This window comes from Neolamprologus brichardi, chromosome 17 (assembly GCF_056152115.1).
Source record: "Neolamprologus brichardi isolate AB-2024 chromosome 17, ASM5615211v1, whole genome shotgun sequence".
Taxonomy (NCBI): Eukaryota; Metazoa; Chordata; class Actinopteri; order Cichliformes; family Cichlidae; genus Neolamprologus; species Neolamprologus brichardi.
The window spans coordinates 20394908-20413901 of record NC_142120.1 but is presented as its reverse complement, the minus strand read 5'-3'; the positions used below and the strand labels follow the sequence as shown (position 1 = coordinate 20413901).

The following is an 18994-nucleotide window of genomic DNA, read 5'->3' as shown; positions in this document are numbered from 1 at the left end:
TGTTTTTAATGATTTCGTTGAACTGTTCTTTTTCCACGGTGGGATGATTGTACAGCATGGATCTTTAATAACTGAAACAAGAACTGGAGGCACAAGTTGGAATTTATTTGGGATTGTCTCTAATACTTTTGGTATCCATCAACAAGCTGCAATAAATGAAACCCATTTGACACCTCAGAGTTAATAGAAAAATACACCTGTTATGGGATTCACAAAGATTTAGATTCTGTTTGAAATAGATGGACTCTATGCATTATCACTGGGCAGTTAATGTTCATCAACCGGCTGGTGACAGAGAAAATTCAGTGTTTGTGTGTAACTCTTACTATTAATCAATTCTTATCTGACTCTTCCTGTGGTCTTCAGGAACCAAAGCATTTTTAGACCTCACTTCTACTTCCAGATGAAGAATGTAGCCTCAGCATTGTTCTGTGTGGGAGGACAGTGGCTCCACTCAGGACAAAAACTGGAAATGATCAAAGTGTTGACCCCAAGTTATTTCAGGACAAAGTCTCCTGCTGCTCTAATCGAACAAACAATTTCAACTTTTTCCCAAAAGTCGAGCCTAAATCGGAGAAGCACAGAACATCCTTGATCAGCTCGGTCCTGAAAGAAACCTGAGGACCAACCCGAGGAGACATTACATAACAGAGCACTCTGCAGGGAAGAGTGGAGGAAAACAGTCACTGTGAGCAACACAAAAGCTGCTCCTGCTCCCACTGAGTATTACCTGAAGGACCCATTAACATTTACAACAGCCAGCACAAAGATAACAAGGAGCTGCGCTTTTACCAGGGAAAATATACTTTGACTGCCGATATGTAGCAGAAATGTTTTGCTCACTCAGGTGTGAAAGTCTGATTTTCAGAGCGACTGAGATGGAGGGAAGAATGGGAAGAGAAGAGGGATGAAACAAAATGGAAGAAGCAATGAGAGATGGAAAGAAAAAAACTGAACCCGTCTACATTTTCCAGGTGTTTGAAGATCTATTTGCTGAATTGATTTTAACCTTTTTTTATTAGCTCTACTTCTCCGTCAGATTTATGAAAGGACAATACTAGAACTTTACTCAAATTTCTTATAGATCGTCTGCTGTCTGGCATTTTAGTTGATGAGAGGATTTATACTCCTAACTTGTCTCATATTGCCATTTGGTTAAGGTCCTCTGGTGTAGCTGGGTTCCTCTCTACCTTCATTTTTCAAAGTCTAGTGCAGGGTAGGATCTGTACAGAGAAAATAGAAACAATATTCCTTTAAGGCTGAAGACATCTGCCTTTATAGTGGATATAAAAAAATAAATCTCAGGACTTTTCCCTTGAAGACAGCAGTTCAGATCCAATAAAAGACCATTAATTGAGACCTGAATAGAAATCAGTTGTAGAAACTGCATGAAAGCATTTGTGTATACCTGCAGGTCATCAAAAGACATCTGATAAATATCAGATATGGTAAAAACTGCCATTGATCGACAAACTATTCAGTTTTATTCCATCTATCTAAAACATGTGTGGGCAGATTTTTTCTTTTCTCTGAGAATGTGAAAAAACTGAAACATGAACCATAATGCTGAATTGTGGTGAATTTCATGAATGTGGTAATCATAATGTAACACTTCTGGAGTCGTTACAGTACACTAGGACCAGTTAGGTTCGACTACTATGGATTAATCCTACCAGGGTTTTTTTTCAGTGAAAGAGCGCAACCTGCAGCAGGGGGCGTTTTTCCCTTTTCCTGCTCAGCACAGTTCGTTGGTGGCTTGCCATCTTGTTTCTTGCTCAGTGAATCAAACTTCGATTCTAGCTCAGCATTTCCCAATCCAAACCTTAATGGCCAAGTCCCGTTCAGTTATGTTCACAACGTCACCGAGGCAAGGACAGGTTGGAAAAACAAAAATACATTCTCCAGAGTACAAAAATGGCTTTATGTAGACTTCTGGCTTGTTTTTGAATATTTTTTCACTTGTTTAGGCAGCAGCTCCGCAAGGACTGTCTGCATTTCTCCCTCTACAGCATCAAAAAGAAGGAACAACCCGGTTGGGTGTGGCTGGTCACAGGAGTCACGCTGCAGTGTGCCCTTTCACAATAAGAGTCTGAACACATATTTTAGCCATCTTACCTGAATTAACATAAAAACACCATGAATTAGCAAGTTTTTTAACCTTTATGATCTATTTATTGACTATTTATCACCTGTAATATATTTCTTATGACTGTTTTTACTAACAGGCTTTTATTTATTGACAGCTATGTTAACCAGGGTTACAATAACATATTTCTTAACAATAAGATTGAGATCCTTGTTTTAAAACCCTTTTAGAAACAGATGACTTTGTGTTGTACGCTGCGTTGTGTAAGTCCTGTACCAGGAGTAAATGGTTGTATCAACCAATGACAGAAATACACATGTTCACAGACACCAATTAGGAACATAATACAGACCTGAATTAAGATTAAGGTCATATTTGCAATTTATGATTTTTTTTTGTACATGGATTCTGTGAATTATGAAATGTTGTCATATATCTGTAGACCTTTCCATAAAAGGTTTAAATTATGGCTTCTGATGCCAAAATAAACTATAAAGGGCAGATGTTTAGTTCAGGGGCAGTTTGTTTGCACAAAAACACGACAAGCCCTCTCAAGTCAAGTTAAATACCAGTACTGACTTTTAAAGTTATTTGCCTAGAGTTTATCTTTTACTGATTTTACTTTTAGAAAGGTTGTTTACTTTTCCTTTCAGGACGTTGAGAGCCTGCGGGTCTATTTTGGTCTAAAGTCACAATAAAGTACTTTACTAAGGATTCAGTGTAGTGTTTCAATCAGGAGCACAGGCAATGTCTGAACTAACAAATAACAGAACCTCAGTTTTGCTGTTAAGGTTTATGGACATCCAGATGTTTAGGGCCCCTAAACAATGTAAAACCAATTGCTAGGTTTTCAAGTTGTTGGACTTTACTAGTAAACATAATAGAGTATCGTCTGCATAGAATGACATCCGTTTTTAAAGTAGAGCCTAAAGGAAGCAGGTATAGTTCAGAAAAGAACAAGACCATAAATGCAGCCTCGAGGGACACCACAGGTTGGGGAAAACTCAACATGGCTCCAACCTTGCACACTGTGTCAGGCGAGAAAGTGTGATACTGTTGAAAGAAGCAGTGTAGCTTGACAATGAAGATTTCTTAGATTTCATGCTGGAATAAGGGGCCAGCTTATTTAACTGCCACTTACAAAAAATAGTTCAATGAAACACTAACACTTCATTATTCTGTCAGATGGTATAATCACTTTTTGTGAGTTTCCAAAATGGAACCGTTCCCCTCCCCACCTCACATCTGCCTCAACTTTAGACAAATGAAGAGGCAGCAAACGTGACTTCTAGAAAAGCAGTGGATGGGATGCATAAAAAGGATGAATCCTGGGGACACGTAGCATTTAGAAACTCCTGTGTAATCAAGCTTTTCATCAACAGTGCACGTCGCAGATTTATATTTGAACAGCTGTCACATTGTTGGCTCGCCTTTTGTCTTTGCCTTCATTTTGAAGGTTAATCCGTCAAAACAACAGTGAAAAGCTCTAATTTATTGAGCTTTTATTTCAGGCACTGAGGAATGAAAATGCAGTTTGGCTTTTTCTGTGCGTTCTTTTGTTACGACCAATGAGAGTTTCTCAGTTCAAAACCCTCAGAACAGGTGGAGATAAAAAGAAAAATGCACACAGGAGTGAAAACCTCAACAGCTGCAGGGCTATTCAGAAATGCTTCGTCAGTGAGTTTGGCTTCAGAAGTGTTTGTTGCCTTTTTAAACAGACAGAAAAGGGGATTTCTCAGGTCTCACCATGCTAATCACAAGCAGAGAAAACATAATCTTCAGTCAGTTTAGTGTTTCTGGACTCCAGTCAACCACCTTCTCTCTCTATGAAAGGTTATTTGAATGACAGGAAAGTGATTCAGCATCTCTGATTGGTAGAGCTGAAGTGGAAGCTGAAGTGGAGGCTGAAAATCAAACCCTGCAACTTAAAGCTGATTGCAGTGGGAACTGTCAAGGCAGCAAGTGGACAGAGCTGGACATTAATAGAGGCTCTGTGTTTGAGAGTGCACCAGGTTATTTCAATAAGCACAGATGCAGTACACTTATATGACCTTCTCTTCTGGTGTTAGGAGCCAGTATTTACTGGGAAAACAGGGAGCAGAGAAACACTCAGTGAACTGATGACAAATTGATAATAACACAATTTTCCGTTCATTTTGTACAACAGAAATGCAGTGGCAGAAGACAAAAGAGCTGAGCTGAAAAAACTAGGTTACAGTAAGTGTGTCTCCTGGGATTTCACTCACTTTTTGTCCACACTAGTATTCCACTGCTATTAGATGGATTATGGATCAGCCACAACATTAAAAAATCCAATTTTCCATCCATTGTCTTCCTCTTATCTGAAGTTGGGTCATGTGGGCAGCAGACTAAGCAGCATTTTCCTGGGGGGATCCCAAGTTGCTCACAGATGAGATGACTTATATAACATCTTCCAGTAATCTGTCTAAGGTTAGGGTTAGAGTCAGAGTTTATTTCACAATCACCTTTTATATACTTTTATAGTTATATAGTTTTTCCTAATTACAGATTCAAAGGGGAAAAATCTGTTAAAAAAACACTGCAAGACCAAAATGAATGTGTGGCACTTTATTAGCCTAATTATTGTGTGGCTAACACAAACTATACTAGTGGATGTTAAGAGGTTAAAACCATTCATCCAGTTTGTTTTGCTCATGTAAAGTCAGGTTACAGTTGTAGTGGCTGAGCATTGTCCTCTGGATGTCATTTCCTCTAGCATTGTTTTCTAGTTCCTCCTAGAAGATCATGAGGCACTCCCATGTCAGATCTGCAGGAAGTTCTGGGTTTACCCCAACATCTCCTCCCAGCTGCATATTCTCAGAAAAACACCAAGGAGAGACACGCAGAGGATTGCCTGACTCTAAAACCAGAGGCAAAATGACTTGATCATCATGTATCACAAGCATCGTATTAATGGTTGGTTCCTAGTAGGCATACAAAACTATGTTTGCAGAGGTAACCCTTTAAAGCAGCGGTCCCCAACCTTTTTTGCACTACGGACCAGTTTATGTCCGACAATATTTTCACGGGCCGGCCTTTAAGTTGTCGCGGATAAATACAACAAAATAAAACCAGTACTGGTACCAAAAAAGAAGATTTATTCATAACACATGGGTTAATGATAAAAATGATAAAGAAAAAAAAATAACGCTAAAAAACGCTAAAACCCTGAAAACCATCAATTTCACACCTGAGCCTCAACTCTCGCGACCCAGTACCAAACAACTCACGGACCACTACTGGTCTCATGATCTCATTCTTTTGGTTAATACCCAGGCTTAGATTGACTGGTAAACCTTTGTCTTCCAGCATTTGAAACCAGCTGCCTTTTTGTTTAGATCCTCTGTGTGCCAACCAAGCTCCTCCTGTCCGTTAGGAAATGGACATATTCCTTAGGGTTGTGGGGTGAAGTCTCCCTGGATCAGGCTTGTTCTGGCCCATGCCAAAGACGGAGTATCAGAATCTGGAGGCCTGTTTAACAGGTTTGGCTCTTTTGGAGCAGTATTTTGCATCGGCCATGAATAATTTCCAGGAGAGTGCTATTGTCGTAGTGTATATGGTGGTCTGCAGTGGTATTTAAAGTGGGAGGTAAATTTAAAAAAAAAAAAACATGTTAAAGACATCCTCCATGGATCAGGGTTACTCTAACGCCTCAAGCATTCAGGTGCTAATTGGGATCTTGGGAGACTGGAGGGCAGTTAAACACCTTGGGCTCTTTGTCGTGTTCCTCGAGCCATTCCTTAGCAGTTTGTATGGCGGAGGAGGGTGCAGTGTCTGCATGTGGATATGATCCAGGATGTTGGACCTGTCACCCCATAGAAACATTAGAAGCGTTTTGAAGCAGAAATGATGACAAACAAAACTCAACCAGAAAAACTCCCACATCAAGCAAGAACTGTAAAGGGTTCAGCTTTAACAACTACACAAATTTGTGTCCTCGGTTCCCAAAGCACTTACAGAGTGTTGTTAAAAGAAGATCTGATGCAACACAGTGAAAACTCTGCCTCAGCCCCAACTTTATTTGAGTTTTTTTGCAGGCATCAAACTCAAAATGAACTGCTATTCTAAATAAATAAATAAAAGTTCTCCATTTCATCATTAAATCCATTTTCCCCACCGTTTTTTTAAATTAAATGTAGAGTTTAAGTTATAAAAGAGAATTCAATTTTTTTTAAAACAGGGATTAGAAAAAAAAGATTCAATTGTGATATTTATATTGATGATGTTTTTAATCTTGATTTTACCGAAGTTGTCAGAAGCCCAAATGATCGTTTAAAATTATCATTGCATCCCTACAGTAAAACTATCCTGAATTAACCTTTAACAGTACGAACAAGTCAACAGTAGGAAAACGTCTTAGGAACAAAGACTTTAGAAACCTTGCGTACGTGTTTCTATGAATGTTTTTGTTTTTAGCTTTGTGTGACCTCTGCCCAGTGCATGCTGGGAAACTTTGGAGCCTGCTCTAGCTCTGAATAGCTGTGTGTTGGTGGAAAAGGAATGAAAGAGTCTTTTTAATTTGGTCCTGTGACGTTTCACAGGCTGACATGTCATCCTGTGTGCTGAGGATTCCTCCACAGGGTGAGATGTTAGAGTGAAATATATCAGCAATTACGGGGCTTTTACTGCAGTAAATGAAAGGAAGTGATTCATTTCAGGGAGCCGCTTCTCTGTGTCCTGTTGGCGCTGCTTGATTACCCTCAGTTCACTTCAGCATGCTGTCAAAATCAGCTTAAAGTGTGTTTGGGGTATTGGCTTTTATGGAAAACTGAAATTATGGTTGTGTAGTAATGCTGCTGAGAGCGGGGACCGCTTTGAAAGTCCGCTGCTGGTGCATTCAAGGACACTTTCTCAGTATCTGATCTTTAAAGCTGGGAACTCAACGGAAAGATTTTAATGCAGCAAGCGACAAATTCAGACAGTTTTCAAAAGCTCACTTTCCGCTCAAAGCTCACTTGAAAAATAGCTATTTATGGAGTGCGAGGGTATTAAAAAGGTCCAAACAGCTGCTTCATGTCCACTAAGTGTCCAGGTGTTCAGAAGTACTACTGCACATGTGCACAAAGTTGAAGTCCACAAGCTGGAAAAGTTTGTGGAGTTGGAATGTAATGAAATTAAAATTTGCATGATTGGCCAACACAACACCAAAGGAACGGATAGCGCCTCGTATTTTGTCACTAATCCCATGAAAATTTGGCATTTCGACCATATCACTGAGGTTTGTTCAGATTTAATTTAATTAACTTGAGTGTTCATACTCTCTATTTTGCCTTCATCATATCTGCAGTCATCAAAGCAGATCTGACAGCAGCTCACGATTAGATTCTTAATATTTTTTTAAAAAATACCAGAACAACACTACACCATACTCAGCTCGTCTTTTAACCACTACGGAAGCTAATTTCCTCCAACCTGGCCTCTCTTCACCTTTTTGTCCAAACTATCTAGAATGAGCCCCATTTATGTTACGAGCCGGCTCAAAAGCTGCGGCATAAATAAATATGGAGATTAATACATAACAACGTTGGCTAAAATAGCTGGTACCACTAAGAGTAGTGAGCCACCATGAAAGGCTGCCTTTATCCACACCTGACTAGGTGTGGTCAATTAGCAACAGCTGAACACTCTTGCACTGCAGCTGCAAAGAGATGAGGGGCTGCAGAGGGACGCAACAGATCCATCTTATGATTTTATTATTTGTTTCTAGTAACACCTTTAATGTATCAGCGTCACCATAGCTGCAGCGTCAAGGTTGCCGAGGTGCAAGGATCAGTGTCTGCGTATGGCCATGTTAGGACATTGGCAGGTCACCTGATCTACGACCTCATTAAACACTTTCCTTATCATTTCAATCAGGACTTTCAAGCACAGACTGGATATAAAAGATGGAGGTGGCCACTGTGACATCACCTGCGAGAAATCCTATTTTTGAAGTTTTAAAATCACAGTCACCATCTGAGCTTTGAAACCAGGTGACAGAGGAGAGACTCAGACAGAGAAACCACAGGACAGGACACTCATGAGTCATGACTTGCCAGCTGCCCTGTTTCATCGTCCTTTCTGAATCTAATGAGAGTCATAATTTACAAAATGAACATCATACTTTATTCTGTAAATCATCAGATGTTATTTAATTTCTAGTCTGCTCTGATCCTGAGATGTACGGCTGCGATTATGAACAACCAAACCAATTATTTTGCTGCCTCCCTCCTCACAATGCTGCTCTGGTTTTGTCTTGTTGTTATGAATCCAGCCAAATCCTTGACAGCATATGAATAATAAAACCAAATCAGCTTCTTAGTCTTGTGGTGAACAGCACATATGCTTCTTTCTTTTTTTCAAAAGCTGGGTGTTAAATAACCATGATTGTAATTTTTGCCCTACTAAGATTGGTCTGTTTTTAAAACTTTAACTGTTTTTATATGAAACTTTTATATTAAGCTTTTCTAACCGTGTTGTCGAAGAGCCTTTTAAGGAGTTGCCTTTTTGACCTCAGGGAAACAAGTCTGTTGTTTTTAAGAACAGGCATTAAAAAGAAAGCAGTAGTGTGGTCCTTTAAACATGAGTGGGTCCTGCTGAGTTCATAAATCCATCTTCAAATAGCTGAACTGCCTCTGAACTCCCATCTGCTTCTCCTCCCGTCAGCTTACATCGATCCTACGCTGAAAATCATTGCGTTCCCATAGCTGTTATTTCTTTAAACGCAGCTGAAGTGTCTCGGAGTGGATGGACATGTAGACTTTAAGCGTAGTGTTGCGATGGCTGAGCAAGCATGACAGACAGGAGAGGAGGAGAGAGAGAGAGTCAGCAGGTTGATGTTTTAAACGGGATCTGCGAAAATTGTTCAACTCCGTTGCCATAGCAACAGTGAGCATGTAGATCAGGAGGCTTTTTTAAAAACACGCACACACATACAGAGTGACACAGTGAGGTTAGCACAGGATTCCCTGCTATTCCAGTTTCTATGACAACTCACAACTCATCCTTGCCTCCCCATCTTCCTCGCTTTCATCCTCAGCTGTAATGGAAGCAGCCATTAAGTTCTGACTCCGGCTCTGCCCAGCTTTATCAGCGTGAGGGGTAATCAGCTGTTAATTAGTAGCAGTGATGATTAATATGAACAATGATTAAAGGAGTACTAATGCAGTGTTAGAGCATCAGCAGCAAGAGGAGCATCGATCAGGAGAAGCTGCTGGGAGGGACTTCTGTTAAAGCTTTTTTCTCCTCTGACCTCTTTAGCTCGGTGGAAGCAATTGGACCATTTGGCCTGTCAGCGTTGTCCATTAAGGCTAACGACAAGGTCGAGGTCGAGTCTCTCTCTGCTTCATGTCCAGAGTCTCTTAGACTGTTTTCAACCACAGGACTTAGCAGGTTTGGTGTGTCCTTCTTATCACAGGAACTGCTGCTTTCCCCGTCGGGGCTGAGATAGATTTTGGTCGCCCGACTGGAGATATCGCTAGCTCCGGGATGTCGGGCTAGCGATTTAGCGAGCCCTGTTCTGGTATAAGGTGAAGGCCCAATAACATTATACACTCAAGACCAAGAGATCCAGCAAGCACAACAGCAGGGAGAAAAAAAAATCAGCTTCACTTTAAAAGGAAACAACAGCCAGTCTTCTTCATTCATGCTTCATCACGAGGACACAACTGGTCTGATGTGGCTTTCACTTCCAATTAACCTGTTGTTGTGACTCAACACAGGAAACAAAAACAATACCTAAATACGTTGAAGAGCAACTTAGGGTTTGTTTCTTACCCAAGGATACTTTGGCATGCAGAGTGGAGCAGCAGTAGTGCTTTACCTCCTGGCCCCAGCCACCCAAGTAGTTTGTAGTACCTAAAGATAACCAAGTTGTTTGTGATATCTTAACCAAACCAAGTAATCTGTAGTAAAGGTGCATGCAACTTAAACAAATCAAGAAGTAAATAAAAAACCAAAGCGCAAAACTCAAGCACTTCACAGGACATAAACCATTACTTCCTGGCAGAGCATTTCACTACTTAGGCCATTTCCATCACTTTAACCTGCTGACAAAGATGCAGTTTGTAGCTGTTATTTCTCCGAGGCTCATATTGTGGCAGCTGGCGGGTCAAGGCAGCTATGCCAAAGGACATATTGTACACAGGTGGCTTCTGACAAAACAGCATCTTATTGGCCCCTGGAATGAGAACATATTGGACAAAACCTCTGAGAAAACAAGGCTCAAGGAGGAGCAGCCATCTGTTGTGACTGGTTGCAGAGTGAAGGGAAAGCAAAGAGAGAATAGAGGAGCATAAGGACCACTGACAACAAACAGGACAAAAGACAAACTACAGGAGAGAGAAGACAAACATTAAAGACATCCAGTAGTGGCAAAGAAACACCTGAAGACTGAAGAAATGCTCATTGCAATATGGGAAGTCCCGCAGCAGCCTGAGCTTAACGAAGAAAACTAAGTGATGGTTCATGGTCACCTAATCCAACCCTAACTATTAGCTTTTCCAAAAAGGAAAGTTTGATGATCGATCTTAAAAGTAGAGAGGGTGTCTTCTGAATCTGAACTGGGAGGTGGTTGCACAGGTGAGGGCCTGAGAGCTGAAAGCTTTACCTCCCATTCTACTTTTAGAAAGTCAGGAATCACAAATAACCCTCCACTCTGAGAGCGAAGTGTACTGTTGGGATATTAAGGTATTATGAGGTCTTTATGATATGATGGGGTGTTGTTATGGACCAAGTGAAGAGTTTTCAGGGAGCTTTACAACGAGATAAGAAGTAATTACAAGTCTAGCCTAGAAATAATAATTATGTAGACTAGTTTTTCAACATCACTCTGAGACAGGATGTTTCTCTTTACTGCCATCAGACTTTTGTTTAATGTTTGGTTGAAGGACATGTCCTGTCCAAAAATTACTCCCATGTTCCTCACAGTTATGCTGGAGGCACACTAAGTATCTGATTAGACATTGTGGTTTTCAGATTTTTAGGCCCAAGAACAATAACCTCCATTTTGTCTGAATTTAAAAGAACAAAATTACAAGTAATCCAGGCCATTATGTCTCTAACATAGTTCTAGTCTGGCCTAATGGATGTTAAATGGACTGGTTCTTTTATAGCACTTCTCTACTTGAGCACTAACAGCACTTTAACAGGCCCCATTCACCAATTCAAACTGTGTTTTTCTACTCCATTCGCAGTCCAATGAACACTTTGCGAAAAACTTGGGTTCATTATCTTGCCTAAGGATACTTGCTACTTCACATGCTAAATGCAGCAGGCATCTACATTTTGATATTCAGCCATGATCATACACACATGGCAGCGACGCAGAACGAGAAGGGCGAAAGCGGATCGTTGAATGAAACAGATGAACCAGAATTGGTTTGTAAAAATGCTGCAACTTCAGTGGTGTGGAACTGGTTTAGCTTTCGTCCGTCAGATACACAACAAAACATTATTTTTGGTAGCGCATGCTAGAGGGCCGTCGTTATTACCATGTTTTTTGGAAAATACGGCACACTTAAAATCGATCCTTTGATTTTTCTGAAAATGGACAGATCCCCTTGTAATCCTGTGTGCCTTATGCTTGGATTCTGGTTGTGTTTACTGACCTCGAAACCATTTTCTGTGGTACACGGTGCTCGAAAATCTGTCAAATGTTTTAGTACGACTTTGCTAAGCTACGAACCCGCACCGCTTGATGGATTGTTGGACGGCTATCGTAGGCAGGAGCCTCGCGGAGTGATACGTACTGTGCTCCAACATAATATTACCGTACTGTGTGTGTATAACCTCTTTTTAAGTTTTGTGGATATTATACATGGTTATGCTGAGGATATGTCGGCCAGTTTCCACTGGAAATGCCTTTTGGTTAAACTGTCAGCAAGGAATTAGCATTTGCACTGTAAAATTTTTATAAAACTTAAATGCACATAAAAAACAGCTGCTTGTTTAAGTGAAAATACATTGATACTTTTTTTTCACTAATAAAGTTGTGGAGTTGTAAAGTATTTTGTCTAGTGTCAATTATATCGTCAGTTACATCGTTATCGCAAATTTTGAAATGTATATCGTGATAAATATTTTTTGTCATATTGCCCTGCTCTAGTTGGGTGTCATCTGCAGTGGCGTGAAAATGTGTGCAGTGTTTTCTTATAGTATTTCTGACGCAAAGCATGTATAATTGCAGTTAAAAGTATGGGTCCGAGGCGAGCATTGGACCCTGTGGAACACCATGACTTGCTTTAACGTGTGACAAAAACTCTTTGGAAATAATCTGCTGAATATCTACTGTAGCTCCTTTAATCCTTTTGATATGGCCTTCATTTTAATTTAAAAAATAATAAAGATCATAAAATGTTATTAAAACATGTATGTTACAATTATCAACAAAAAATATAGTACTATTAAATTACTACATTATTTTCAGAATGAATATTGCAAGATAACTGAGGAATGAATTTCATCCAGCTCCTCTTTCTCCTCTTTCCTTTCCCTTCCCTGTCTAATAATTTTCACACAGCAACTAAACTTTAGTCAAACTGTTGTACAGACACTTCCCACTGTGTGAACGCTTGGTTAAGGGGTGAAAAACAGGATGTGATGTAACATCCTGAGGACATTATTAGCGTTGGAGGAGGTGGAGGTCATATCAGAGTCAGCAGCAGACTATATGAATAAGATATCGTCCCACGATCACAGAGAATTAAACTAAGAAGATACCTGGTCTTTAATTACATGAACGCTGATGTGCTACATTTGGTGTGCGGTGGAAAACACTAATGGAAAGCAGCCATTTTGACTGTTAACCTCTGTAAATGCAAAATATTCCCTGTGAGAGATGTCTGTAGGAGGCTGTTAGATTCATGCCAATATCTCTGTCATAATAGAGACCATTTTCAATCCATATTTTAATATGATTTTAAGGTCTGGACATCTCTTCATTTAAACTTTATTTAAAAGTTAAAGTGGGTCCATGATTGTGTGTCCCAACAAAGCAAAAGTGTGCAAAGCTGACCCAGTAACTGTGTCAGAGGAAACTGAGCACAAGTAGAAGCAATGTGAGGATAGACAGACAACAAAAAGGCACATAGAAGGTAATAAATAGAAATAATGCAACAGACATGGGTTTCATTCAGAAACAATGTGAAATGAAGGATTTAGACTGGAGACAGGTTGCAAAGTCACTTGCAGATGTGCAGCAACTCTAGCCAGTCTGAAGCAGCTTGAGTAGCACAGTCTATATGGTAACAGCTGATCACTGGCTCATACAGACTGGTTTAGGTTCAGCTGAGTTTGATTACATGGCCTGTCTGAACAAACACACTATTCATTGTTATCTTTCACTAACGAAAGGGTTCTCAATCTGGAGTGTTAGTATTTTGTGAACTTAACACGAGGTGTATTTTGGCATCTGTGCCTTGATGTGCTGCCTGTTGAAGTACTTGTTGCAAAGAGATAACAGTTCTTTGAATCTGTATTAGTTTCTTCTGTGAGTATGCTGGGGTTCTGCGTGGGTTCAAGTGACATTAATAAAATCATCAGCTGCCGATCCAAGGCACACGTACCTGTCTGCTAGTTTTTTGGAACCACATAGAGTCATCCAGGTCCACATATGTGGACAGCAGGTCCTAGGAGGTTAAAGAACTAAAATGGCATGATAACTTGTCCATTCTGTTGTGTTTGGCGTGTGGAATTTCTAAGACAATTTTGCAACCATATAATCCATGCTGAATGGTCATCTGGAACCTATTGTTTGTGCATATTTGGGTTGTGCAAATGGTTTAGCTTTTTGCCAGTCACTGCTTCATTTCATTTTTATTTGTTTGTGCTTTTAACAAAAAACTACCTGGTTAGATTTAGGGAAGGTTTAGACACTGAGAATAACTTGGTCAGGTTTAGATACTGAGAACTGCCTAATTAGGTTTAGGCACAAAGACCTACTTGGTTGGTTTGACATGAAGATTGTGGTTTGGGTTAAAACAGTCCCCCATCCATGATGACTTGGGAGTGGCAGAGCTGTCTCAGTGATTTACCAGCAGCTATGAATGGCATTATTAAATCCAGCGGGTGTGACAAGGTTCTAAAGTGTTGCCTATGTCTGCTCTGTGATTAGTGCAGCAGTCATAATCACCATTCTTTCTATTTCAGCCACATGCCTCTGAGTCCGGCTGCTGACACCAAACATGATCGCCCGCGGCAACAGGCGGTTACAAACGGCAACCCGGCAGGCTCTGTTGTTGCCAGGGACGACGAGGGAGAGGACACACCCACTGGGAACAGCATCGTCGTCCGCATCGGCATCCCGGACCTGCAGCAGACGGTAACACACACGCACACACACAGGCGTACTGTGTGTCGATGTACAGTTTGTATATAAACATAAGGCACAGCACAAACCTGTCTGTCTGTCTGTCCGGCTGTCTCTTTCTCTGTCTGTCCGCCTGTTTCTCTGTCTCTGGCTCTCTCAGAAGTGTTTGCGGTTGGACCCAGAGTTACCAGTTTGGACCAGTAAGCAGAGGGTTCTGGTGACGTTGACTCAGTCTCTGTCGGATGTTTTGAACTATGGTCTCTTCCAGCCGGCGTTCAACGGCCGAGCCGGAAAGTTTCTGGACGAGGAGCGGCTGCTGAAGGAGTATCCTCTCCCGCCCATCACACCCATCCCATACCTGGAGGTAAACTTTACCTCAGTGTTTCTACAACACTGAAACATACTAAAACGTACAGCACTGCTATAACTTATAGAACATTATATTAGGACTGAAGTGTTGTAATATTTAGAGAAAACCCTGTAATATTTTTCTAGATTAAAGTTCAGTTAATCAAAAACCCATGTAGTTTAAATTTTCACATTTAAGTGAAGATATACATAACAAACAGATATTTGAACCTGTGGATTAGAATATCAACAACACCCAACTTTCTTCCAGCATGCTGCTTTCTCTTGTTTAATCTGCATGCAGACCTAGCTGTGAAGTCTTCTCCCTTTGTTGTTTTTTAGTAAAATTAACTCTTAATGATACAGACAAACCTGTGCACAAGTATAAATGCAAACATCTGCATCATACTAATGCAGTCAGAGTATCCCCCAGTCTCTTGTGAAAAGTAGAATGCAACTAACTATCACTACCATAGATAGTATAAAACAGGGGATGTCAAACTTGTTGTTTTTTTTTTTAATCATGGGCCACATACAGCCTACTTTAACCTTAACTGGGCCAGACCAGTGAAACTCACCTTTCTGTCAGTATTATTTACACATTTGGGCCTTCAGATGTGTTAGTATAAGAAAAAGTGCAATTTCAACAGTGCGTTTCAGTTTTTTCTGCATGAAAAAGAAATGCTGCTGTAGTAAACGACTACTGCAACTCTTAAATTGTAAGAAAAAAAAACAATTTCAATAGTAGATAGTGGAAAAAAAACAGGAACCTTTCTGTCATTTAATTTTTTCTGTTTTCTGTTTGTGAAAACAGCTTTCCGTATGGAGCTCTGTAAACACTTTCTTGATCAGTTTATTATGGTCATTAACTTATGGTCACAATAAAAATCAAGAAGGGGACTATTTACAAGATGCTCATTAGCTAATCATGAGTCATTCACAATTGGCCAATTAGCCAATGAGCATGTGATATCACACTAAGCCCCACCCCTTTCAAAATAAACTTCTTGCTGTGGTTCCAGCAATTTTTCCCACATAAACATGCTGCTAATACACTAGAGGGCGCTACTGAAAGAGGTTAATGTCAGATATTTTTAACAGGGAATGACACTTATTGCTCTTGGCTGTTTGGTGATCTTTTTAATCACAGACCAATTTAAAAACATGAAGCTAACTCATGAAATCTCCTCTACATGCATCATGTAGCTTCAGTTTATTCCAGACTTGACTGTTTGTGTCTTTTTTTTTTTTGAAGTTTCGTTACAAGAGGAGAGTTTATACCCAGAGTTACGTGGACGACAAACAGCTGGCAAAGCTGCATACCAAGGTAGGAAACACAATACTGTTAATGCAAGATTTAAATGATGCAGAATTATTACAGTATTAATGCAAAATGCTCACACTGTGTCTCTAAATAAGGACACAAAGAGGTTTACTGCTGTATTCCCACAGTTACAATACTGCTGCAAGTGATGATATGAAGCTTGGGTGGAATAAATAATGAAAGGATTTAAATAAATATGTACAAAAATAGTTGTACATTTAATATGCAGAGGGATGCTTTCGGAGATGTGTTATTTATATTTGGCTGAGAGTGCAAAAAGGATCAGGAAATTTTAGCAGCGTTTGCTTCACTGCGACTCCTCCACACTCACTTCAGATTTAATTCAGGCAGTTTGTGCCGCTTCTTCATAGAATATTATTCAGTAAATAAGAAAATTATGTTGTGTTTCTTCCCGTTAGGCCAATCTGAAGCGCTTCATGGAACATGTTCACCAGAAGAATGTGGAGAAGGTTTCCAAGTGGTTGGAAAAAGGCCTCGATCCCAACTTTCACGACTCTGACACGGGAGGTGAGCAGGAGCAAATCCCTTCAGCATCATTTTTCAGTGTGTGAAATTGCATTTTGGAAATATAAATATATTTCTGCTGTGCAATTAATTTTACTAACAGTCCAAGAAGTCTGACTTCCAGTTTTGTTGAATTAAACTTTTGTATTGTATTTATTTGCTGGATGCTACTGAGCATAATTAGCATGTATCTGTGTCTGTGTAATGTTCCTGTACAATCTATAAATGCAGCCTGATAACCAAGCTAGCTGATCACTTGGCTCCAAAAAACTAAAAGACTAACCTTGATGCTCCAATGTTCAGCCGGTAGTCATATTGTGTTTATTATTAGTATCCAGTATATTGAAACACAAACCTTGAAACATTCGCTGTGGTCATTTGATTATAAGGTTTTGTGTATTTAAAGGGACTGTTAAAGCTAATTTGGCTTTTCAAATGTTTCCACCTGAGTGAGAGAAAGTCCTCCATAAGCCAATTGCTACAGAAAGAGAAGGACTAAAAAGGTTCAGTTTTAAAGGGTTCAAACACTGTTGTTTTTCCAGGAAGTTTTGAGTGGCTATGACTTGGTAGGCAGGTTGGTGGGTGTCTCCATGCCAAATTTTCTTAGGCAAGGAACCCCAAGTAGCTACCAAAATGTTTATTAGAGGGTGTCTGAATGTTAGATAGGAAGTAAGTATAAGTTTATTTGTATGATTGGGTGAATGAGACATGTTATATAAAATGCTGAAGTGGAGAAGAAAAGTATGTATGAACCAGACCATTTACCATCACTGGCTCTTCTTTCCCGAAACCATCCTAACTATGATTAGTCTGAGAAACATCCTACAGTCACACATGCTTCCCTTAGGCCAGGGGTCGGCAGCATGCGGCTCTTTTGTCCTTATACTGCGGCTCCGGGTGGTTTGGGAAAATAAATTAGAAGTATTTAGCTGAAGTGTATTTTATTTGTGTTTAGTTCTTTTTTTAACTTGTAGTTCTAAATTGGAAGATTATTGTAATATTGAAATATAAAAATAAAATTATATCTTATTATTTTTTCATCACTCAAAATAAGCGTCACACTCGCGGAAGCCGGTGTACCCGCAGAAACACCGTGCATTTATCGAGACTTTCAACCCCAGGTAGGTCAATTATGGATCTTCGGATCCACATTATGTCAGCAGCTATTCTCCTCCGTGAACCATGTTAAAAACAAACACCGCTCACGCCTCACAGGTGACAGCTTACAGTCCTGCGTAAAGATGAAAGTGACTTCATACAGCCCCGATTTGCAGATGCTGTGCGCAGAGGTTCGGGACCATAAGTCTTATTGTAAACATATCATGGCAGACCCGACGATGTTTGCATGAACATGCTTTTCAGCATCTCTTTATTGACCACTTTTCACACACGGTTGCTGTACGCATACAGCCGACTGTAGCTTTGCAGCTCACAGCCCGACACACACCAACACAACAGCAGAGAGAGCACAGACTTTAAGGCGGCGAGGCGTGATTGCAGGTGCTGCTCAGGTGCGTCCGCCTCCCCTGCAGCAGCGCTGCAGACCACGTCCCGCCACACACATTAACCAGGTAAAATACATATTTAGGCAGAATTTTGAAAATATCTTCTTTTTTTTTTTTTAGCAGCATAGTGCTTTTTTCCAATTACTTTTTAAAAGTCAGGTCAAGGCTCCAAAAGCCCAAAGGCGATATAAGGGTGGCGGCTCACAACAGTTTTTGTTTGCTGGATCATTTTAGTTCAGCTGGGTGTTTTTCCTTTCGTTATATTTCTTTAAGAGTTCAAAATGTGTTAATTACATAAATAAAATGTAATTTTTTCTGTAGCGCTTCATGGATTTCATAAGCAACACAGTTGCTCTGTGGATTCGTTTAAAAAGCAGTTAAAAACTTTTCTGTTCAAACAAGCCTTTTGTTGATCTATGTATTTTATATTCTTTACATTATTTACATTTGATCTTTTACATAATGTCTATTGATTGTATTGTTTATTTTAATATTTGTGTACAGCGCTTTGTGACTGCCTGTCTGTGAAAAGCGCTTAATAAATAAACTTTACTTACTTACTTTAGTTGTTCACACAAAGCATAAAGGTAAAAAAACAATATATACAGTGTTATCTTCATTTTAGATTTCATAAATTATTTGCGGCTCCCAGTGTTTTCTTTTGCGTGGAAACCGGGTCCAAGTGGCTCTTTGGGTGTAAAAGGTTGCAGACCCCTGCCTTAGGCAGTATCATTAGAAGGCACCGCATCCATATTCACTGCTTTGCAGATGATACCTAACTTTATCTATCCATGAGCCAGGCACAAATGAGTTTTTCCTTCCCGCTGTCACCAAGTGCTTGCTCAAAGAGGGTCCTCTGATTGTCTCTATTATTGTAGCATCTTTATCTTGCAGTAAAG

The 18994-nt window shown here is 40.0% G+C and overlaps 1 protein-coding gene across 3 annotated transcripts in view; it reads left to right on the top strand.

The window, feature by feature from the left end:
• Window positions 1–18994, top strand: part of shank3b (SH3 and multiple ankyrin repeat domains 3b) — a 59942-nt gene that overhangs the window by 14963 nt on the left and 25985 nt on the right. For 2 of the 3 annotated variants that reach the window (XM_087831024.1, XM_087831023.1), the window contains exons 3-6: window positions 14234–14405; window positions 14554–14757; window positions 15997–16068; window positions 16485–16593. In XM_087831024.1, the coding sequence (XP_087687150.1) occupies window positions 14238–14405; window positions 14554–14757; window positions 15997–16068; window positions 16485–16593 (553 nt within the window). In that variant the 5' untranslated portion in view covers window positions 14234–14237. The remainder of the gene's footprint in view (window positions 1–14233; window positions 14406–14553; window positions 14758–15996; window positions 16069–16484; window positions 16594–18994) is intronic. The other variant, XM_087831026.1, reaches the window with a different exon arrangement.